General features: G+C 39.2%; 1 protein-coding gene and 1 long non-coding RNA gene across 3 annotated transcripts in view; one reads left to right on the forward strand and one right to left on the reverse strand.

The window, feature by feature from the left end:
- The first annotated feature begins 216 nt into the window (after window positions 1–216).
- On the forward strand, window positions 217–9,304 carry LOC308662646. 2 transcript variants are annotated; one of them, XR_014025253.1, is made up of 4 exons: window positions 217–336; window positions 1,712–1,792; window positions 2,326–3,162; window positions 3,606–9,304. It is a non-coding gene; the product is annotated as an uncharacterized lncRNA (long non-coding RNA). The 2 variants fall into 2 exon arrangements; XR_014025254.1 differs by having other exon boundaries at window positions 2,326–3,157.
- A 2,861-nt stretch (window positions 9,305–12,165) lies between these two features.
- FYB1 (FYN binding protein 1) overlaps window positions 12,166–25,100 on the reverse strand; it is a 62,610-nt gene continuing 49,675 nt past the window's right edge. The window contains exons 17-19 of the mRNA XM_081316385.1: window positions 14,826–14,859; window positions 14,621–14,652; window positions 12,166–14,470 (exon numbers count right to left, since the gene is read on the reverse strand). Of these exons, the coding sequence (XP_081172511.1) occupies window positions 14,451–14,470; window positions 14,621–14,652; window positions 14,826–14,859 (86 nt within the window). The 3' untranslated portion in view covers window positions 12,166–14,450. The remainder of the gene's footprint in view (window positions 14,471–14,620; window positions 14,653–14,825; window positions 14,860–25,100) is intronic.

Raw genomic sequence — 25,100 nt, forward strand, 5'->3', positions numbered from 1 at the left:
ACCTGATGCGCAAGTACTTTGGCCACCAAATGAGGACTCATTGGAAAAGACCCTGATGTTGGGAAAGACAGAAGGCGACAGCAGAGGATTGAGATGGTTAGATGGTGTGAGTGAAGCAGTGAATGCGGGTTTGGGCAAATTCAGGGAGACTGAGGATGGTATGTGGGTTAGGGGCAATGGTAGTTATGGCCAGTGTGGCTTAAAGGTAAAGGTCCCCCCGCACATGCGTGCTAATCATTTCCGACTCTAGGGGCCGGTGCTCATCTCCGTTTCAAAGCCGAAGAGCCAGTGCTTGTCCGAGGACGTCTCCGTGGCCGGCATGACTAGACGCCAAAGGTGCACAGAACGCTGTTACCTTCCCACCGTAGTGGTCCCTATTTTTCTACTTGCCTTTTTACGTGCTTTCAAACTGCTAAGTTGGCAGAAGCTGGGACGAGTAGCAGGCGCTCACTCTGTTACGCGGCACTCGGGATTTGACCCGCCAGACTGCCGACCTTCTGATCGACAGGCTCAGCGTCCTAACCCACTGAGCCACCACGTCCCTTCAGTGTGGCTTACGTACAGCCATATTATAGCTCACAGTTGATGATATAACATCTCATGGTCACCATAGGTCAGGGGTGTCAAACTGTGGGCGGGATACATCATGCTGAAACCACGCCCACCCAATTGCCAGCAATGGAGAAAAAGTTGTGATATGTTGTGATGCATCATGTGATGTTGCGAGTTTGACACCCCTGCCATAGGTGATGTTTTCTGCTGGCTTTCTACAAACAAAGTCAGTGGGAACCTGGCAAAAGGTTGCAAATTAGGGAAGTCCTCTCATGACAACCCAGATTAACAATGGTAATCAGAAATGCCAAAATTTCCATTGTTAAGAACAGTCACGTGACAAGCTTTGCAGCTGTGTTGCTTAGTGATGGAAATTCCAACTGCTCCTGTTATGTGAGGAGTACCTGTATATTTTCTGCATTGGCCTTCAGTCCAAGAGACCAATAACTTGTGCTAAGAAGTGTATAAGGGTTGTTTGAATATTCAGAACAATGGGGGAAAGAATCTCGTTTGATTTAAATGTCTGAATAATGCTTCCCCTATGTGCTCCCACACAAAGATATTTATTTTGCCTCTTGTCTGGAAGCTCCAAATGACATAGATGAGAGCTTCACATTTTATCCAAGAGAGAACATAGTTAAGGTGATTCAGAGGGCGTGGAGGAAACTTGATGCTGGATCTCCTTCATTCCTGATACAACTCCTAGTGTAACCATGATTCCAGTATCCAAGAAGCTGTTTCTGTTCTGACTGAACTAGTCAGAGGTGAAGCAGCTTCTTGGATAAGAAGCAAAACATAGTCAAGGAAAAACCAAGAAAGTCTTGTTGCCTTTTTAAAAAAGCACCTTTGGGACAACCATGACCTGGATGATTGAGAATCTCCATAGACATATAGGAGTTATTGTAAAGCACAAGATGGCATTGTGATGTTCCATTTGTATTTTGTACAATTTTACAACGAGGTGAGCCCTATAAGCTGAAACTTTTTGGATCTGCAAAAATGTCTACTTATCAATGTCTCACCCACCTACCACCAAATCTCATAATCTGAAGTTAACTGAAGAAAAACTAGCTAGACTGGTAATTTCTGGATTTTTAAAAAAAATATTCTCAAGACATGTCATGCTGAAGGATGAACTCTATTTTGTCTCTGATGTTAGATACATGCCATGTGCTGGATAGGACTGGAATCCATTTATCTAGAGCTGTATGAATATTACAACTTAAGTCATGACAAATCGGTAATTGAGTTTAACAACTTTTTTAGAAAATATTTTATCAGCTGCCTAAATATGCTAAGAAAGTGGTATTTTTAAAAACAAAAACAGTACTGATAATAACTTTTAAATGTAAAGTTTCTCACTTTTAAGAGTGTGGTTTTACTCTGAAAAATGACTGGTTTTTCTTTGAAAAATGTCAAATGCTTCCTGTTTACACTGTATAATTTTGCCTTAACTACAATAATGAACTTTTTTTGTGTGTAGCATACAGAATTCATGCAGCAAAATGGGTTTTTCTGTGTGCTTGTATGGAGAGGTGGGGAGGGAGAGAAATGTAAGCAGTATGTATAACATTTTAGCCACACCTTTTAAATAATTATTAATTAAACAAACCATAGTGGCTTAGATTGTACAAAGTGTATACCTTGTTAAGCAAACAGACAAGCTACAATTAAATTAGCAGAATATATTAACCTGTTGAATGGATGAGCTCATTAGCACAACTTGCAGCCAATTTCTTTGTCTCTGATTATCACTTATTTATCTTCCAATAGTTATAGCCTGCCCCAATCTTGAAGACTTGAGTGTGGTATAAATATTATTATTGTAAAAGGAAACCAGGCTTCCAGAGAACATGGTGACAGAATACTATCAAAGAAATGCTAAGAGTCGAACATGAGTGAATGGATAACATCATCATACTACCTATTAAATTTATTTTCCACCCATCTCGCTGCAAGACTGATAGTTAGATGGGGGCTATCCATTCTTTCAAGGGGAAGGTATTCTATAAAATTCAGTCAGACCTTCCAAGTTCTCGCAGGGAAAAAAAAGATCTCGTGAAGTTGGAAGGTCTGACTGAACTTTTTTTAGTGTCGTGAACTCCTTTTCCCTGCAGCAGGAGAGAAACGCGCCAGAGCTGGAAATCAGGTTAGTGTTGAATTTTTTATTTTTTTTGCTTTTGGGAAGAGGGAGGAGCAGGGCAATGGTGCGCCAAACTCTATAGCAGCGCTGGGAGGAGAAGTGGCAGGAAACGGGACTGCCATTTCGAGAAAGAAGAAGGGAAACGCGGGGCGATGCAGGGCAGCAAGCAAGTGCTCTTCTCTGCTCTGCATCGCTGCACAGAGCCGCTCCGCTTCCCGTTCTCCATTCTCTCTAGTGGCGGTGACAGACGACTGGCGGAGGGAGGCGGCGGGAGAGACTTGTGCCACCTGATCATGGCTCAAGCCATGGGAGAGTTGGAAGAGGTGGCAGCTGCCGTCGGGCAGGTGATCTGTGAGGTGGAGCATGAAGAAAGCCCCTCTGGCCACAGTGGAGACTTTTGCCATCACTCCCTCCTGGCTCTGAAACGGCGGAGGACGACCAGGCCTACCCTGCCCATCCTCTGTACGGTAGCATGGCAGTCCGACTCAGGAAGGGAGTGAAAGGGATCAAGGAAGGGGGGGCTGAAGGAAGCATGTGCAAGGCGTGTGGGGCAGCTCCACCCCCTCCCCCACCTGTCTTGCCTCGTGGCAGCAGCGGCGCAATGTGCCGCATGGCCTCCTTCCCCATTGCAGCAGCCAGGTGGGACGGAATGGAAAAGTCTTAATTAGGGCTTGTTTTTCGAGTAGGGCTTATATTAGGCCCACCCCCACAAATCAGGGTAGGTCTTTTTTTCGGGGTGAGGTTTATTTTTGGGGAAACACGGTTAGTAGAAACCAGGTTGATAACTCTTTGTAACTGTTTAGCGGCAATGATAGTTGCACCTATTTTAAAAGTATGAAGACATTTGAAATGAAGAAATATGAGAAACAGCAAACCATATAGAAAACTTGAAATCTTTTATTTTTTTCAGAACAAGTTTAAGAACAAAGTCTACAAAGAATGAAAACATAATATAATGTATAACTCCAAACTCCTGGACGCCATAGCAACATGCTACTATAATTAAGAGCTCCAAGGATAGAATCTGAACACAAAAGAAAATGTTTTTAAAAATGCATAAATTACATTGACTTGTTCATTTTTATTTTTTTTAAAGCAATTGCCATTATAACTTTACCAAATAAGCTCATTAATTCTGTAAGGAAGTCATATTCTATCTGTCATGCTATAGCTTTTCACATCTACATTTGTATAGCTTGGAAACAGCTATGCAGGATGGAGCCATTTATGCGTCAGGATCCATGTCCTGTGATTGATAGCCTTGTGGATCAGAAGATGAAGCCTAGTATCCTCTGTTTGTTTCTCCTGTAATCAGTGCTGTCTCTAAACATTGTGCCAGGCTGCGTGTATATAGGCAACTACTTCCCTACTTTTTCTGTTAAAACGGTCTCCCCCCCACCCCCAGTTTAAAGAGGATTCTTTGCAGGGTGACTGTCAGAGAGTTATTAGATGGAAACCCCTTTTACTAATATTGTCAAATATGTCAGACAAGAAACATGTATACAGGTAGTCCTTAACTTACAACCACAATGGACAAAAATTTCCATTGCTAGGTGGTTTTTATGTGAATCATGCCTGATTTTATGACCTTTTTTGCCACAGTTAAGTGAATCACTGCAGTTGTTAAGTGAATCGCGTGGTTGCTAAGCAAATCCAGATTCCCCCACGGAATTTATCGGAAGCTGCTGGGAAGGTCACAAATGGCGATCATGTGACCCTCAGACTGCAACCATCCTAAATATATGCTGGTTGCCAAGTGCTCAAATTTTGATCATGTGACTGGAGAGTACGCAATGGGTGTAAGAGCGAGGACTGGTGGTCACCTTTTTTCAGCACCATTGAGCAGTTATTAAATGAATGATCATATAGGTAGTCCTCAATGTACGACCACAATTGAGCCCAAAATTTCTGTTGCTAAGTGAAACATTTGTTAAGTGAATTTTGACCCATTTTACGATCTTTCTTGCATCACTTGTTAAGTGAATGACTGCAGTTGATAAGTTAGTAACCCCGTAGTTAAGTGAAACTGGCTTCCCCATTGTCAGAAAGTCACAAAAGATGATCACATGATCTTGGGACACAGCAAAGGTCATAAGTATGAATCATTTGCCAAGCAGCTCAATTTTGATAACATGATCATGGGAATGCTACAAAGGTCATAACTGAAAAACTCATAAGTCACTTTTTTCACTGCCGTTGTAACTCTGAACAGTCGCTAAATGAATTGTAAGTCAAGGACTACCTGTAGAAAACTGAAATACGTGGTGAAATATTTTAGTCTACATTCTACAACCCAGGAGGCCATCCAGTCACCAGTCCTGCATCTAACCTCTCCAAGTGCTTAATCATTTCTCTTTACCAGGAGGGTTGGATAGATGAAATGGAAAGAGGAAGAGTGGGTTATTGTTGGTCTTTGTGTAATTATTTGTATATGCTATATTTTATTTTAGAAACAATCACTATTGGGTATACCCAAATGATTAGAGAATGCACTGATGAGTGAATTGAATAGTTTTGGGTGGGTCATGTTAAGACTGAAATGGGACTGTTCCCTTCAGTGTATGGACTAATGTGTTCATGTTAGGGAGGGTTGCAAGCCACAGGGCTGTATTGTTTACTGTTTTGGGACACTGGCAGACAAAGTGGAGGAAACAAGTTTGGTGCTGGAAATTTTGAGATGGATGGGCGAGTCAGATGTCAATCTTCATGTCAGACACACCAATAAATCTCAGGTCTTCAGATACTGAACACCACGGTTAGGAATCTGCTTCATGCAGAAACTCTTGACATGACATGGCTTTATTGCAAATAATAAATCTATATATATATAATATCTGCCCACTGCAGTACGCAGAAATGAAAGCACTCTGTTTTAAACTCTAGGTCTCCATTTGCAAGTCTAGATAATTCTGGCTGTTTTCTTCACAATTCTCAGATATGGAAGCATCTGTTCAGTAGGGTCACAAGCTGGTTCTTGTGTTGCCAGCTTCATTCTTTACAATCTGCTGTGCTGGGAGCTGTTGAGGGGAAAGAGGAACTGACACATGCCAACCTTATTTTACTCCCCACATAAAAGTATTCTGGGATTACTTTTGTTTCAGCTTAAACCCCATAACAACAAAAGCTGGTCTGGATTATGTTTTGCTGAAACAAGGGCCATCTAGAATGGTTTGACAAGACATGTGGAGTATATTTGGTTGCTTTCAGTCCCTATATCCTGCAGCTTTTCTGTTCTTAGAAATGTGTCTCTTGTTTGCCCATTGAAAAAAAACTACGAGTCTTCTCCAATTGAAAATGAAGAGAAATGAGAGAAGGTAAGAAGTATGTTGCCAATAATCCTAAGACATTTAAATAGATCAAAAGCAAGTAACTTACAAGTAAATCAGTTAGATGATAGATGATAAGAAAACTAAAACGAAGAAAATGAGGTTGAAGAACAAGCTTGAATTAATTTTTTGTTTGCAGAAATTGTTGGGTCTGAATTTCTATTTTTAGGAAGCGAGTGAGAAAACGAGGAAGAGTAGTGATGAGAAGCAAAATTCTCACACTTACAAATTGAAAACAAATCACAGGAATAATGTATCATTAAGAATTCAAAAGCCACTTTACCCTAAGTAAATGATTATTCTAGATTTGATGTTTACATACAAGTATAAGGAACGGTGCAGACTAATGGCACTCTTTTAAAGGAATTAAGTAGACTCTACTGGCTGTTATGCCATCTCTTTTAGAAAAAGCATATAAGCATGTGTATATAAGGAAGAAAGAAGAGATTTTGTGGAAGAAAATAATATGCAGAAGGCATTTCTGTGTACAACTATTTTCAATTCCAAATCCCTCAGAAATCATTTTGAATCCAACCTTCATCTTCGCTTTTGCTGACTTTAGAATGTAGAGAATACATCACCACAATGCAATTAGTAAGAAGCTAAAGGAAAAGGCACTAAGAGTATTTGAGAGAGTGCAAAGGGTATCATCAACAACCATCCCATTTCCTCAGCTGTCTGGTTGCAGAATGACAACCTTTGAGCTTCAGCTTCACATAAAAAATACATTCTCCCCGTCTGTGTTTTTCAGTACATATATTTATCTCCATTTTTTTGAGATTTGCTAGTGTGGGCAGCTATATGAAGGAATGTTGATTTTTAAAAACATAAAACAAAAGCACTGAACTTTCTCCAGAGTTTCTCATCTGTTTTACTGCCATTCCTCTATTACATTTTAAAATCATCTGTGGGGTGCAATGATCATAATGCTGGCAATTTGGGGGTTGGGTACTTTCCCAAGTAGCAGCAGGACTTGGACAATCAAGAAAAAAAAGTTCTAAAATATATCTTAAATATAAAGGAAGAGACCAACTCCAGGAACAGGATGCTGAACTTCTTCAGGGATAGGGTAGAGCACAGGTCTGCAACCCGCGGCTCCGGAGCCGCATGCGGCTCTTTCAGCCATCTCCTGCGGCTCCCAGTCCTCTGCCATGTGCAGTCCAAAAAAAAAGTGGGACTAAAAAAGTTCAATCAATTCAAATATGCAGGGTAGGTGCATATCTCGCCTTGGCTCCACTCTTCAGTCAAATCCTGTTATGCGCATGTGCGTATGTACGCGCATGTGCACACATTTTTTTGCGGCTCCCAGTTTTTCCTTTTGTGAGGGAACCGGTTCCGAGTGGCTCTTTCACTGTTTCAGGTTGCTGACCCCTGGGGTAGAGTAATAGGTTATGACTGGCTTGAATTCAGGAGACAGATGCAAAATAACAGAATCACTGTTAGATTTGTAGTGATGTAGCAATTTGAAGAATACCATGCCAGTTTTTCAATAATTTAAAGAAAAACTGTAAAATCAGAAATACCTTGACTCATTTTCCCAAACTAGATGATGGTATGAAACCAGCTAGATCTGGAGCTGGTCCTGAAGTGGTACAAATTCTTAGTGTGAAAGTGCCCTAGGCCTAGAACTATACAATTCCCATAGTGGTGAAGGAAGGAGATAACTATATATTTATTAGAATTAAGTACATACAGTATATACTAATACAACTGACCAAATATGATTGAGAAAGAGAATTTGTGGTCCTCAAGATATATGTGAAGTACAAATCATAGCACCCTACATTATTGCCAAATAAGTAGACAATAGTCATTGTTTGCTTTCCTGTGAATAATCATGGTTTATTTAATTCAAAGTTCCAAAATATATTGAATACTAGATTAAAATATGTTTGGCTCATTTGTATAGCTGTTGTCAAAAAAGCCAATTCTATTTTGGGGGGCATTAAGAAAGATGAAGTAAAATGCAAGGTCAATATGATAATGCCTTTAAGAAAAGTTATTGGATAATCTCTTTTAGAATATTGTGCATTATTCCTTAAAATAGAATTGTGCTACTGAAAAAGGCCCTTAAAAGAGTAGCTAACATTATCAAAAGGTCAGAACATCTTTTTTCCCCTCAGAAAATATTATGCTTGAAGATTTGCAACTGAGAAGTAAAAGGTTAACATGATACAGAAGGAGCCCAAATATATCTGAATAATCGGAAAATTCAAAAGGGATAAAATCTTTTTTTTAAATTATTACTATTTGTGGTAGCAATTTTCTTTTTAAAAAACAAAACAAATGAGGTGGAGAATTACTACCACAAATGCAGTAATTGCCATGAACGTGCTTTGAAAAAAGATTATAAAAATGTGGAGATTAAAAATATTAACTAATCATGATGAGTCCACTTCCTACTGTATGTCAAATACAGAATTATCTCTTCATGTTAATTTTTGAAGGACATAAGCATGTCTTTAGGCCATGATATCTTTGCTGAAACACTTCCTGTAGACTTTAGATGGATCACTCTGAAACTAGTTCAGTGTCTCACTGGAGCCTGTATTACTTCTCAGATTTATTATTATTTTTACATGTTAACATGTATATCTCCAATGCCCTTGCAGGCAAGGCATACAAAACAAAAATGAGAAAGACTGTTTCATTCACATTTTCCTTATCCAATGGAAGTTGTTTATTATGGTTTGTGGTACAGTCAAGATATTTAGACTGGATTTGGCATTTTTATCCATATATTGAGTATTTTCCAAAGAACTAGGATAGGCAGATGTTGTTTGATGTTAAAAGGTATTGCTGCAGGATGTAAGCTGTTCCAACTGACTTATGGTGATTTTGTCAATGCCAATGGTATTCAAATATTCCAGATATTTTGGGATTGCAGTGCACCCAAGATACCTATCACCATTAGTGCTAACTTTGCTGTATTTTGTCACAATTTTCTACTTTTTGCAGGTCTTTTCTGTTTTATGATTTTCTCCAGTTATTCTACATCTATTCTGCTGTATCCATGTACTCCCATGTCCACTATCTAGACTCTTTTGTCTTTTCTATCAATTGTTTAATTACTATTTCTATCTTTAGAAAATTAGAAATCTATCTGTGTATGTATACAGGTCCCCTTCATGGATTACTGCCTTGTCGTGGCGAAGGGGCTTGCGTAATTCAATGAAGCTATGAGCTATGCCGTGCAGGGCCACCCAAGACGGAAAGGTCATAGCAGAGAGTTCTGACAAAACGTGATCCACTGGAGAAGGAAATGGCAAACTACTCCAGTATCTTTGCCATGAAAACCCTATGGACAGTACCAAAAGGCAAAACGATATGACGCTGGAAGATGAGCCCCTCAGGTTGGAAGGCGTCCAATATGCTACTGGGGAAGAGCAGAGGGCTAGTACTAGTAGCGCCAGAAAGAATGAAGCGACTGGGCCAAAGCCGAAAGGACGCTCAGCTGTGGATATGTCTGGTGGTGAAAGGAAAGTCCGATGCTGTAAAGATTTTTTCTCCATAGGAACCTGGAATGTAAGATCCATGAATCAAGGAAAGCTGGACGTGGTCAAACAAGAGATGACAAGACTAAACATTGACATCTTAGGTATTAGCGAACTAAAATGGACAGGAATGGGTGAATTTAATTCAGATGACCATCAGGTATACTACTGCGGGCAAGAATCCCTCAGAAGAAATGGAGTAGCCTTCATAGTCAATAAAAGAGTAGGAAAAGCAATACTGGGATACAATCCTCAAAATGACAGAATGATCTCAGTTCGAATCCAAGGCAAACCATTCAATATCACAGTAGTCCAAGTCTATGCCCCAACCACCAGTGCTGAAGAGGATGAAATTGACCGGTTCTATGAAGCCCTACAGCACCTTATAGAACTAACACCCAAAAATGATGTCCTTATCATCATGGGGGATTGGAATGCTAAAGTAGGAAGCCAAAAGATAACTGGAATAACAGGCAAGTTTGGCCTTGGAATACAAAATGAAGCAGGGCACAGGCTCATAGAATTTTGTCAAGAGAATACGATGGTCATAGCAAACACTCTTTTCCAACAACCCAAGAGACGGCTCTACACATGGACATCACCAGACGGCCAACACAGAAATCAGATTGACTATATGCTCTGCAGCCAAAGATGGAGAAGCTCTATACAGTCAGTAAAAACAAGACCAGGAGCTGACTGTGGCTCAGACCATGAGCTTCTTGTTGCAAAGTTTAGGCTTAAATTAAAGAAAGTAGGGAAAAGCGCTAGGCCAGTCAGGTGTGAATTAAATCATATCCCTGTTGAATATACAGTAGAGGTGACAAATAGATTTAAGGAATTAGATCTGATAGACAGAGTGCCTGAAGAACTATGGACAGAGGTTCGCAACATTGTACAACGGGTAGCAACCAAAACCATCCCAAAGAAAAAGAAATGCAAGAAAGCAAAATGGCTGTCTGAGGAAGCTTTGCAAATAGCTGAGGAAAGGAGGGAAGCGAAAGGCAAGGGAGAAAAAGAAAGATATTCCCAATTAAATGCAGAATTCCAAAGAATAGCTAGAAGAGATAAGAATGCCTTCTTAAATGAACAATGCAAAGAAATAGAAGAAAACAATAGAATAGGGAGGACCAGATATCTTTTCAAGAAAATTGGAGAGATGAAAGGAACGTTTCATGCAAAAATGGGCATGATAAAGGACCAAAATGGCAGGGACCTAACAGAGGCAGAAGATATTAAGAAGAAGTGGCAAAATTACACAGAAGAACTATACAAGAATGAGCTTAACGTCCCTGATAATCACAATGAGGTGGTCACTGACCTCGAGCCAGACATCCTAGAATGTGAAGTAAAGTGGGCCTTAGAAAAGCTGAGCAACAACAAAGCTAGTGGAGGTGACAGTATTCCAGCTGAGCTATTCAAAATCTTAAAAGACGATGCAGTAAAAGTGCTACACTCAATTTGCCAGCAAATTTGGAAAACTCAACAGTGGCCACAGGATTGGAAAAGATCAGTTTACATTCCAATTCCAAAGAAAGGCAGTGCCAAAGAATGTTCAAACTATCGCACCATTGCACTCATTTCTCATGCTAGTAAAGTTATGCTTAAAATTCTACAAGCTAGACTCCAGCAGTATGTGGATCGAGAACTACCAGAAGTACAGGCAGGATTTCGAAGAGGCAGAGGAACTAGAGATCAAATTGCTAACATACGCTGGATCATGGAGAAAGCTAGAGAGTTCCAGAAAAACATCTACTTCTGCTTCATTGACTATGCTAAAGCCTTTGATTGTGTGGATCATAACAAACTCTGGCAAGTCCTTAAAGAGATGGGCATACCAGACCATCTTATTTGTCTCTTGAGAAATCTATATGCGGGCCAAGAAGCAACAGTGAGAACTGGACACGGAACCACTGATTGGTTCAAAATTGGGAAAGGAGTCCGGCAAGGCTGTATACTGTCGCCTTGCCTATTTAACTTATATGCAGAGCACATCATGAGAAAGGCAGGGCTAGATGAATCAAAAGTTGGAATTAAGATTGCCGGAAGAAACATCAACAACCTAAGATATGCAGATGATACCACTCTAATGGCAGAAAGTGAAGAAGAACTAAAGAGCCTCTTGTTGCGGGTGAAGAAGGAGAGTGCAAAACTTGGGTTGAAACTAAACATTAAGAAAACCAAGATCATGGCATCTGGCCCTCTCAATTCCTGGCAAATAGATGGGGAAGAAATGGAGGTAGTGACAGATTTTATTTTCCTGGGCTCCAAGATCACCGCAGATGGGGACTGTAGCCAAGAAATTAAAAGACGCTTGCTCCTTGGGAGGAGAGCCATGGCAAATCTAGACAGCACACTAAAAAGCAGAGACATCACCCTGTCAACAAAAGTGCGTATAGTCAAGGCTATGGTCTTCCCAGTTGCAATGTATGGCAGTGAAAGCTGGACCATAAGAAAGGCTGAGTGCCAAAGAATTGAAGCCTTTGAACTATGGTGCTGGAGAAGACTCCTGCGAGTCCCTTGGACTGCAAGGCGATCAAACCGGTCAGTCCTAGAGGAGATCAACCCTGACTGCTCTTTAGAAGGCCAGATCCTTAAGCTAAAACTCAAATACTTTGGCCACCTAATGAGAAGGAAGGACTCACTGGAGAAGAGCCTAATGCTGGGAAAGATTGAGGGCAAGAGAAGAAGGGGACGACAGAGGATGAGGTGGCTGGATGGAGTCACTGAAGCAGTAGGCGTGAGCCTAGATGGACTCCAGAGGATGGCAGAGGACAGGAAGGCCTGGAGGAACATTGTCCATAGGGTCGCGATGGGTCGGACACGACTTCGCAACTAACAACAACAATGTATACAGGTAGTCCTTTACTTAAAACCAGAATTAGGACCAGACTTTCTGTTGTAAGTCAGGGCAGTCATAAAATGAGTCATCGCCTGACCAGATCTGATTTTACATCCATTTATACTGCAGTTATTAAATGAAGCACATGTTTATTAAGTAAATTATATTGTCATTAAGCACATCCAGCTTCCCCAATTGACTTTGCTTGTTGGAAGCTAGCTAGGAAGGTAGCAAATTGCAAGATACTGCAACAGCTGTAAATGTGAGTTGTTGCCAAGCACCCATATTGAAATCAAGTGACTGGGGATAGAGTGATGATAATAACTTCAAGGAATATTGTAAATCACTTTTTCCAAGTCTGCTATAGCTTTGAATTGTCATTAAATGAATGTTCATAAGTCAAGGACTATCTATAAGTGATGAAGATTCAGTTGCAAAAGGTTTTTGAGAATGTACACAGAAGCAAGAATGCAAGACTGGCAAGAAACTCATTAAAAGAGCTATGTATTTTGTCAGGAAAATTGCATTTGAATTGAAGCCATAGGCATCGATGGAGGCAAGTGATGTCACATGATATCACAAATGACATTACACAAGACAAATGACATAAATTATGTCACTTGCCAGTTATACCATGTGAATGACACATAATAAATAATTACTAACATTTGCTTGATGACAGTATGAGACATATAGTAATAACTTAAACCAGATATCTATAATTATTATCAGTTTCTTGTTGAGATAACACAACATTACTGCTGTTTACAAACAAAAGAACTAATTATGCATTGTGGTATAATTCAAAACAGAATGTAAATTGAAAATAAAGAATGATATTTAATACTCTTTACCTAGAAAAAAAAATCAAGTGCAAAGGCATAGAATGGGGAATAATTGGCTTCCAAAAATTTGTATATAAATAATATGAAATCTGCTAAGAAAAGTGTAATGTTAGGCTGCATATATAAAAGTAGATTCTCCAGGAACTGATAGTTTCATTATATTCTGCATTGGTCAAACCAAACTTTGTTCATTCTATCCAGTTTTGATAGTCACTTTTTAAGAAATAAAATAGAAAAACCCACATAAAAAGGCAACAAGCACTTTGAAAGGACTCATAGTTTTGAGGGACCGTGGGAAAACTGGAAGAAAATCATATTGTTTTTCTAATACTGGATGTTGAGTTTTAAAAAAGCCAGGTTCTGCTCTCTACCATCCTGGTGTAAAATGGAAGAGTTGTCTTAACTTTCAAATGGAGATGAAAGTTTGAAGTGTGATGTTTGAAGTGTGAATAGCCACATCTCAATTTTTGAAAGATCCACAGGAGGCAATCCAATAATGTGACATCACCGGAGGAGGCACCGTTCATTCTTCAGCTTTTGGGGAGATTTTAAGGATGGAGATGGGAACAGAAATTCTCCTAGAGATAAACCCTTTTCATTCTTAAAACCATCCCAAATGTAAACAACAAGTTGAAACCTTCCTTCCGAAATTTAACTATTTTCCCACCAAATTTCAGAGGCACAACTGCAGAATATTGGTTGCCAATTTCTGAGTTATAGGAAGGGAGATTCTGCCTGAATATTACAAAAAGTTCAATAGCAGGTTGAATTAGCTGGCTGCTTCCAATTCTGTGGTTCTGTGGTATGATGAGTAGGTAAAAATAACATAAAACAGATGAAGTACAGGTATGTCTGTGGGCACACTGGGACATTTCCAAAGTGCATTGATGAATATGAGAAGGAGTATTATAAATGCAAATAATGGTTGTTGATTTAATCTGTAGCATGCTAAATAGAATATTCTGGATTGTGCTGGGGGATTTGCAAAAGAAAGCTATCAAGTTATCCCACACCCAGCATTGATTTAATAACGTCCCAATTTGAAGATTTGGCTGATGGTTGCAAATCATTGCATATTTGTGTAATGTTATCATGCTTCAGTGATAAAGCCTGCTTCACAGTCCAGAAACTGATGGGATAGCTTAACCAAATCTTTTATACATACACATAAATCCTAAGTCTGAGTAATAAGTTTCTCTCTTGTATCCACCAATCAAAGAAAGTGAAGACTATCCAAGATGAGGCCTGGAGCTAATCATTGTCATATAAATCTACGAAAGAGTGAAACATGAAAAAAAAAATATCAGTTTTGGATAAAAACTTATTATCCTTATAATTAACAACAAACCTATAGAAAAATATTTCAGTTGCCTTCATTCTTAATCATTAGAATTCCATTTTACTTATATTGTATATCTTACCATCTGCAATATCATCATATATTTCTTCATCACTGTAAATTTAGAAAAAGAAAATATGAATTTAGTTGCTTTACATACATTAAGAATTGAGAAGAAGCATTATATATTTTTTTACTATTCCCCTCCCAAATATGAACATTTTAAAACTATCCTTTGACCATTCTGAGAGACAGAGGAAGATTTACTATGAAATTATTGCACTTACTCATGCACTAGGCAGCTTCTTTGGACATAGCCATCTGAAAAATCAAATCATATATACATAATTATTTTCAACTCAAACTGACATCTCAGCTAAAAGAAACTAGACAGAAGAAAACTCTAATGCAAAAATATTATTTGTTATCTTTCAGTTCCATCTAGATCTTATGAGATATATTGGCATTTTGGTGCAATGAAGAATATGCTGTATTTAATGCGATGCCTCAATTTATTACTGCAAGGACTTATGACCATAAGGGCTGAATTATGGTCGTAAATTGAGGACTATATATAATGCCTTCCTGCCATTGTTCTTGAAGCTGAGAAAAAGACAGCTTGACTGATCCATGTAATCGTCTGGGGTTTTTACTTCTCATGATGAAAGCCTTATAGCTAGGAAGGAAAGGTGGGGTGCACTGACTGTCCCCTCACCACCTTTTCCAATCCCTTTTTCATCCTTTTGTTCGAAAACAACATCGTGGAAAATACAAAGGGAAGTACACTGGAAGAGCTGAAGGACCAGGATAGGAGAGATCATCTTGGAGAAAAGCTACCTGTGTGGTCACTAGGAGTCAAAACAACTCGATGGTACATATTCAGCAATTAATTGTGCTTATTTGTTGTAGCCTTGGAGGGTGAGTTTCTCATATGAGGAAAAATCCAAACTTCCTGTCCTCATAGATAGATTTAAAAACTGCAAGGCAAACATTCTAGGTTTGATAAAACAGTTTTCCCCTTGGCCTTTGAAACTGGAGTTCCTGTCATTCATTTTAAGGCAGAACTACTTCCCCCTAACTAAAGGATTGCAAATACACTGTGACCCTCATGGGGAAATGAGCTCATATCTAGGGTATTCTAATCTTTTCTCTCTCATCTAAAAATAATCCTCGCTATAAGCAAAACAGTTAGAGAAAATCATCAATTTTCAACCTGGAAAAGACGCTGGAGAAGGGTGGAGAGGAGAGAGCAAGGGAGAAGAGAAAAGATAAAGGGAAAGGTGAGGAGTGGACTGTCAAAGAGAAGCTAGATAAGGGGAAAGGTGAGGAGTGGACTATCTCAAAGAGAAGCTAGATATGGTACTAACATTATTTCAATAAACATATAACTAGTTGATGACATTTCATAACAAGTTATGGTATGGTATTGAGACTTATAATGACTTTCAGCTGAATTGAACAATCTCCCTCTTCTGTACATCCCATTTTGCAACAATAAATCTACCTTCTCAAAGCAAAAAGCTCAAATGATTATTTATTTACTGTATTTGGACAGTATGTACTGTATATTTGTTGCACTTGGCTAACCTACCAAACAAGAATTTTCATTGTTATCTTCTCTCTATATAGCTACTATCTCCAGAATAATTTTGTCCTTGACCATCTTCTTAACTATTATACGTTTTCTCTTCTTTTCCCTACTGTCAAAAACTATACGTACAAAATGTTTGTCTGTCAAGGCCATATGCCACATATCCAACAAAATACTGTAATGCACAAAGATCTAAATGATAATAAAATAAAATGGATTAGATTTTGAAGTGCCCAAGGCAATCTGTATTTGTGAAGCATTGGATAGTAATGATTTTCTGATATTGCTAATAATCCAAAAGAAAAGCTCTCTGCTTCAAAGATTTCAATATCATCATAATCTGACTCCTTCCATTATGTATCAAATGCAGAACCATCTTTAAAAGCCTCCAAACATTAACTGTATTACAGTTAATATCTGTCTAGTCCAGATAGAACAAAGTATGAATATGTTAAAGATACCCTTGAACTGAGCTCAGCTTCTGTTGATTACAGAGATCTGTCCATATCTATGTCTTGGCAGCCATAAAAAAAGGATTTTTTTTCAGGATGGTTGATGTGGGAAAATAAAAGGAAGGAGGATTAGGCATGCCACCTATAATTGTGTAAAATAAAAATGAAATATAGATCAAATAAATCAGTAAGGATTGTCCTTATTTTTTCTGTGATTAGACAAGGTTGGCTAGCTGCTGCCCTCTGCTGTAGACATAATGGGAATAAAATCAGAGAGAAATAATATGATTGTTTGCAAATAATGAATTGTTTGCCACATAAAATTTCAGGTACAGTAGAAGCTAACAGACAGTCGTGATTTGTAAGAGAAGATGGGATATTCTTGTTTTTTATTTTTCCTAAAGAATGTTGAATCTGTTTTATTATCAGAAGAATGTATTCAGGGATTTTGTAGAGTTTTCTATTCATATCCAGCTAATTCAATTCCAGGAAGTCAAAGAAAGGGCAATAAGTTTTCCTTTCTTCGGAAGGATTGCTTTTTAGCAACGTTTTTCAAACTTGTCTTAGTATTGTGTATGTTCGCTGCCTTGAGTTATTTATAAAAATCATAAAGGCGGGATAAAAATGAAAACAAACAAAGAACTATAGAGCTGATTTTGAAGGAAGAATACAACAATTCACCAAAATATGATTTAAGCCCAGGAAAAGATGATAACAATGAAAAGAAACTTACAGGAGCTCCACATTAATTTTTTTTTATGTGAGAAGAGTAGGGAAGACATCAGGCTTTTACGATTCTATTATTGCAACTTGTACCAATGAACACTTTCACTACCTCTTTTGGAGTGTGTCCCCTCATATGACCTTAAAGGGCCCATAGCATCCTGTCAATGATTTCCTTAGGCTTGAGAGACAACTGGGTTATCAACAGTCTGCCATCTACTATGTCAGCACAGCACCAGATACAACACCAGTAAATGTAGGACTTCCTTCCCCACCCCCCCCAACTGCTGCAGGTTCCTTCTTTCACGATACACAGTACTTCCTCCCACAGTCACAATCAAATGTGGCTGTTTTCCTCCCGAGAAATATGGAATAAAATCAGAAAGAAACCAGTTAACATAACTGGTTGAGGCAACAGATGTCCATGCTTTTCCAAAACTTACACAGAAGTGAACATTTTAGCAGGTGAAACTTCTCCTAGCTTAGAATAATATATTAGAATATCATTAATGTGGCAACATTGCTGATGGTTCTGTATCAGGAAGAATAGTGGCAAATTATAGCTTCAAAAGAATATTTCCAAACAGAAGCAATGGGTCTTCAGTAATAAATGCAAGTATAACATATTGACAATTTGGAAGAAAAGAAACATAAGTTCATACATATGCTGTTTGAGTTTAAAGTGGTGAGTAATCAGGGGAAAGATCACAATCGATATCCTCGTGAAAACATCAACCTTCTGGGCAGCTGCTATTTAAACAATAAATCCCATACCAGCTTTTCCCAACCCTGGGGCTCTCTAGATGTACAATGTGATGTCCCATAAGCCTCCGCCAGCAATGGCATGTTGCCAAAGTCCACAGATCTCAAGAATGTTCAGGATTAGGAGGCTGTTGTAGACCATTAGGGAAAAAATAATAATTTATGAGTAGCATAATGCTTTTTGCATAAGCATCAGTTTTGGGCAATGGGTAAAACAAATGACAATATGTACATAGTACCACGCAAATAAGGGACGCGGTGGCTCAGTGGGTTAGGACGCTGAGCTTGTCGATTGGAAGGTCGGCAGTTTGGCGGGTCGAATCCCGAGTGCCGCGTAGCAGAGTGAGCGCCTGTTACTCATCCCAGCTTCTGCCCACCTAGCAGTTCGAAAGCACGTAAAAATGCAAGTAGAAAAATAGGGACCACTACGGTGGGAAGGTAACAGCGTTCCGTGCACCTTTGGCATCTAGTCATGCCGGCCACATGACCACGGAGACGTCCTCGGACAAGCGCTGGCTCTTCGGCTTTGAAACGGAGATGAGCACCGGCCCCTAGAGTCGGAAACGACTAGCACGCATGTGCGGGGGAACCTTTACCTTTACCTTTTTACCACGCAAATAGTGCAATGGACATATTTGCCTCAGACACCAGGACACAAGTACCGTATGTAAGGGCAATTATTTCCATGATGTCATCCACACATGGCAATAAATAAATAAATAAATAAATAAATAAATAAATAAATAAATAAATAAATAAATAAATTTGAAGTCATTGCATTAACCCTACTCTTGAAACCTTTCACATTTACTTGGATTCATCATCCATTCTGTCTTCATCCTATCACTTTATATTTTACCATATAAATCTCTTAGATAAGCTATTTCTCCATTTTTAGTTAGTAATCTATAAAGATAAAACATGTATCTTAAATGTCTATGGATATTCTCAGTCATCCAGGTCATAGTTGTGTCAAAGGTGCTTTTTCAAGAGGCAACTGGACTTTCTTGTTTTTCTTTGAAAACGTTTTGCTTCTCATCCAAGAAGCTTCTTCAGCTTTGACTGGATGGTGGGGAATGGAAGGATTTAATTTCATAATCATAAATCTTTCCATTCCCCACCATCCATTCGGAGCTGAAGAAGCTTCTTGGATGAGAAGCGAAACGTCTTCAAAGAAAAACACAGAAAGTCCAGTTGCTTCTTGAAAAAGCATCTTTGAGACAAACTAATAATAATAATAATAATAATAATAATAATAATAATAATAATAATAATAATAATAATAATAATAATAATAATAATAATAATAATAAGTTGGAAGGGACCTTGGAGGTCATCTAGTCCAACCCCCTGCTAAGGCAGGAAACCCTATACCATTTCAGACAAATGGCTGTCCAGTCTCTTCTTAAACACTTCCAGTGTTGGAGCATTCACCACTTCTGGAGGCAGGTTGTTCCACTGGTTAATTGTTCCAACTGTCAGGAAGTTTCTCCTTAGTTCTAGGTTGCTTCTCTCCTTGACTAGTTTCCATCCGTTGCTTCTTGTCCTGCTTTCAGGTGCTTTGGAGAATAGCTTGGCTCCCTCTTCTTTGCGGCAGCCCCTGAGATATTGGAACACTGCTATCATGTCACCCCTCACCCTTCTCTTCATTAAACTACACATATCTAGTTGCTCATTCAGTTTTCCCTTTAAAAGTACTCTCTCACACACATATATATCTCAATGACTTACTAAAAAGCAAAAATATGGTTGGTAGAATTATTATCTGGCATGTGCTGTTTATTTGCCCCACTTTTAACCTTTCAGTCAGGATTCTGCCATACTCCTTCCCAGACACTCCCTGAATTCATTCTTTTGTTAGCACAGAAGTAGCTAACAAATCACAGAACCACTTCCTAAGCAAGCCTCATCCATATTTTGACATTTCTCCTATGACATCATCACTACCATTTTTTCAATTTTACAGATCATTTAGGACTCCATCTGTTTTTACTTGGACACTTTATTTGTTTTAAATCAATTCTTACTCCCATACTCCTATCTCAAATACTCCTCTAAATATTACCCTCCTTCAACTTGCAGTCCCAAATTATTACCACTTTTATTTTTAATTCCATTTATTCTGTCAGGGGCTCCTTCCTTAACCCTTTTCACTCACTTCCAAAACAAAATGTTTCCATCAAAGCTGCTTTGCATTTCTTTGTGCTTTCTAATCTTCACCATTCCTTGCACACTTTGACTACGTTCTCTTCACCTGTCTTTTTCTCACTCTATAAAGCGTACAACTTTTTTGAAGCAATTATTCTCTTCTTTGTATTTCCCTCCATCTTTAGGTTATTTAACTTTAGCATCTCACCAAGCCCCTTTTTCATACTTTTGACCCCTACAGCACATCCATTGTACTCTGTAGCACATTTTGTTTCAGTTTTCTTCAAGCAGGAGTAGCATGCATCAGAGGAGGAAATAGAAACAGGTGACAGGCAGTGGGTCACAGACCTTGGGTGGGAGGGACATAGGAGGCCACACTTGAACCTCTTGGCATGCCTCACACAATCTGGTAAACCTCCTGCAGGGCACCACAGATTATGCTGTAATGTGGTAGACCAAGTAATGATATGTTGGATAAAACACAGAAGGAATAAAATATTAAAAGGAAATCTCCCTGAGAACCAAAAGTATTGCCAGATTCTGCTTTAGGATAAAAGTAAAGGTAAAGGTTCCCCCGCACGTGCGTGCTAGTCGTTTCCAACTCTAGGGGCCAGTGCTCATCTCTGTTTCATAGCCGAAGAGCCAGTGCTTGTCCGAGGATGTCTCCGTGGTCATGTGGCCGGCATGACTAGATGCCAAAGGCGCACGGCACGCTGTTACCTTCCCACCGTAGTGGTCCCTATTTTTCTACTTGCATTTTTACATGCTTTCGAACTGCTAGGTTGGCAGAACCTGGGACGAGTAACAGGTGCTCACTCTGTTACACGGCACTCGGGATTCGACCCGCCAAACTGCCGACCTTCTGATCGACAAGCTCAGCGTCCTAACCCACTGAGCCACTGCGTCCCTGCTTTAGGATATTGGCATGCAATCATATTTACTGAAATCATTTTGTGAATGATGTCCTTGAAGGGAGGAATGATGGGCTACATATCTGGATTCCAGAAGACAAATAATATAATTTCACCCTGATTTAGGAGTACTGTTCAGAGTTTTGAACTTAAAGGGATAGGCAGGAGAGCAGAGCTATAGTGTCAGCTCCTGGGGCTTTGTAGAGAAATAAAGTATAAGGTCACACAAGCAGCAGTCTGCATTCCTAAAATTCCAATCCTTAATACCTCCCTGGGGAAAGAGATGGGTAACAAACAGACTTATTCATGAGAACCAGGTGCCTTCAGAAAAGCAATCTAAAATTACCATTCATTCAGCAGAATGCTAAATAAAGGCAGTTGGCCATAATACCATCATCTTATGGCTCCTTAATGGATTCTAAGAATTATTCAAACAAAGTTATATTTTGCCCATATTAGATGGGGCATGTAAGGTTTCCCTTCCATAACTTACTACCCTCCCAATATTTTGAGACTATAACTCCTGTATTTTACACCATGCTGGAAAGAGATTTAGGAATTGAAGTCCCAATGCATCAGAAAGGTGATAAGATGCAGAAAGAAAAACTTATGAGTGAGCCATGACCTCACAAAGATAACAAACTTACAAAGACTAAAATGTAACATTCCTATGAAATATTTACCAAATCTTTGTCAGAACTTCAAGATAAAGTCATGCATGCTAATTCTACTTTTACTGTAGCAGAATTTTGAAAGTCTGAACACACTTCTCTCCTCACTCCCTTTATCTTCATGAGAACGAGGGGTGTGTGGCCTTAGACACTTATTCTGTTTACAGTTTTGGCCCAACTCAATTTTTTTTAAAATCTGATTGTTGTTTTGATAGCAACTCTTCTTCCTGTTCCTCAAAGTTATTTTCTCTGCTGGTGACAAATTTGGATTCTCCAGGTGGGTTGGATAGCAACTCCCAAAATTCCTGAGGTCATTTTGGGCAGGAGAATTTGGAATCATAATCTACTTGTTCAGGAGGACCCAAATGTAGAAAAAGTTGCCCTATTATTATCCTATGACTTCCTCCATCCCCATAGAGAAATGACAAATAGCAAATTATCTATTATTTCAGTAAAGATATTTTATGCAGAGATAGGACTTGCAACTCATAAGGATCCCTTAGGTACATTTTAAGATCATTTTAAAAATCATTCTATTTCATACAAGATGAATGGGTAATGTTGTTACATTAGATGCTACAGTGTAGCATCTAATATTAAGCTTTCATTTTTGTCAGTTAAAAATGAAGGGATAAGAGCGTTCCAGACAACTGAAAGTCAAAACTGTCTTTTTTCCCTTAGAGACTTCATTCATTCAGAACTGTGAACCTTTTGCATCTAAATTTCTGCAGCCTTGTTATTTTCCTTTTACTAGAACAAGTCAGCATTCTGGAGATTGCCCCTGAATGTTTATTGATTTTTAACTCCTTGATATTACCCAAGCAGCAGAATACTCCAGAAATTGTGGGGGCTCCATCGCTGGAGGTCTTTATGAAAAGTTTGAACAGACATTTATCCAGAATGGTGTAGGGTCTTCTGCTTGAGTAGGGGGTTGGACTAGAAGACCACCAAGGTCCCTTTCAAATCTGTTATACTGTTCCTGTTACTATACTGAAAGTGTATGACTTAGTGGCACTGACTCTTCAATTCCTTCTGAGCTCATGGGGTGTTGGGTTGTAGACAGAGAGTTAGGGATTCACTCAGTGCCCCCTTGTCTTTCAATTTACCCATTCTTTTGTCTTTTTTGACTGCTAATGTCAAGATCTTCCTTCTGCCCCTTTGGAACAAGCATGCATGCATGAAATCTAGACAAATAGAAATAAACAACATCTACATACTATGCAAAAGAGACAAAATGGCAACACAAAGACCAAAACATCTCCCCACCAGTAATCAACACCCAGGTGAGCATCAGACCAACAATCAAAAAGTGAACAACGCCCCAATCAAGGAACTGCCAAACAAGCTAGCAGTAAACAGCCTAAGCAAAGAACCAGCAAGTCCACCTCCACCAACACTGACGGAGCAAGCCACTAGAATATAAACTGAGAGCAACCCCCCTCCTTACTAGCACTGATGATATTACCTACTTCGGGTAATGAAACACCTGCAAGAAAACAACCAAGCTCAGAGAAAACCAAGGACCTCTCCTCTTTATCTTATATTGGCTATGGAATATGGGTTTTAGGGGCAAGCTGGCTGCTGGTGTAAGGAAAGAAAGAAAGAAAGAAAGAAAGAAAGAAAGAAAGAAAGAAAGAAAGAAAGAAAGAAAGAAAGAAAGAAAGAAGAAAGAAAGAGGAAGGAAGGAAGGAAGGAAGGAAGGAGAAAGAAAGAAAGAAAGAAAGAAAGAAAGAAAGAAAGAAAGAAAGAAAGAAAGAAAGAAAGAAAGAAAGAAAGAAAGAGAAAGGAAGGAAGGAAGGAAGGAGAAAGAAAGAAAGAAAGAGAAAGAAGAAGGAAGGAAGGAAGGAAGGTAGGAAGGAAGGAAGGAAGGAAGATGGGGAGAAGTTCAGGTAAAGCCTTAGATGCAGCTGTCCTGTCATGGGAAGAGATGAGCTGCCTTGCTGCTAACCAGGACTCTTATGAGAGCAGGTGGAGATAGTATTTTTATTGATGAAGCTTAGTATTGAAAGTGTGGGAATCTAAAGACCTGACCTTCTTAGTTGTGGAGGAATAAATTGCCATGTTTGAAGCTGTGTTGTTTTCAGGCATCAAGACAGAGAACCTTTGGAGAGACGATAGGGGAAGTTGGTGGCTGGAATGAGGCTTCCCTGGCAGGGTTCTGGCCAATTTCCTGCCCCATCAAGAGAGGGGTAAAAACGTTGGTTGGGAGAAGAGAAGCCAAGACCTGAACAAAGGAACGTGCTTTACCAAACCCTAAGACCAATGGGGATAGAGGGAGGTGGCTGCCTGCAGAGGGACACGTGCGGACCTCGAGGAAGCTCCAAATTGGAAAGAGCTAGACAGAAGATCCAGGTGGAGGTGCATCACTGAACATCAACACATGTTGCTGGGATCCAGAAAAGCACAAATAAAGGCTTTAGGCATGCACTGAAATAAACCAGCCTGTTCCCTTTTCATTTCTCCATCTTTAGTGAATAACTGAAAATAAAGAAGGAGGAGAAAGGAGGATGTTGGTAACTAAGCAATGGAATCAGTGGTGGGATTCAGCCAGTTCACACCACTTTGGCAGAATCGGTAGCTAATTTTTTGTTAGAATTGGTTGTTCACATATTTGAATCCCACCACCGAATGGAATGGGCAGTCACTAGCAAATAGCTCTGGGGAAAAAATATAAAGTTAGAGGCTTTAGAGAGATAGGAAGGAGGAAGAAACTTTGTACTGGGAAGTTTGAACACATTACTGTAAATACAGTAGTTCTATTACCCTCCCCGCCTTATTCCTGTAAATTTTCTACTTGTACATAGTAATGGAAACAAAAAAAGTCTCTATGTCAAGCAAATATTCTGCTTAAAGTCATATGCACACCCCACTGTAAAAGTACCATCAGTCACACTTTAACAATTGCCTTAAATAAATCTACTTTCTCTTATAAACTGGCTTTGCTAACTTTAATGTTTGGCCTCAGAGGAATGCTCTCACACATACATAGGCCAGTTTATTTTTTTCAACACAAAACAGCTACTAGTGTTAGCACAGTATTCAGAATTGTATTCAGGCTGGTGCTGGCCAAGAACCTAGCAATTCCCCAGATTTGTGGCTAAGAAACACTTAAATATCTAGATTCATGAATCATGTTAAGTGAATAATGGGATGTGTTTGGCTCGGCCTTGGATATTGAATCAACATAGTTTATAAAACTTGGCTTATAGTTATAATAAAATTATCCAGTTTTAGTTTAATGAACAAGACATGGTTAAACAAGCTGTGGCTTAGTGTGACCTATGAACCTAGCACTTCCCTCCAG

This window comes from Vipera berus, assembly GCF_964194415.1.
Source record: "Vipera berus genome assembly, chromosome: 2".
NCBI lineage: Eukaryota > Metazoa > Chordata > Lepidosauria > Squamata > Viperidae > Vipera > Vipera berus.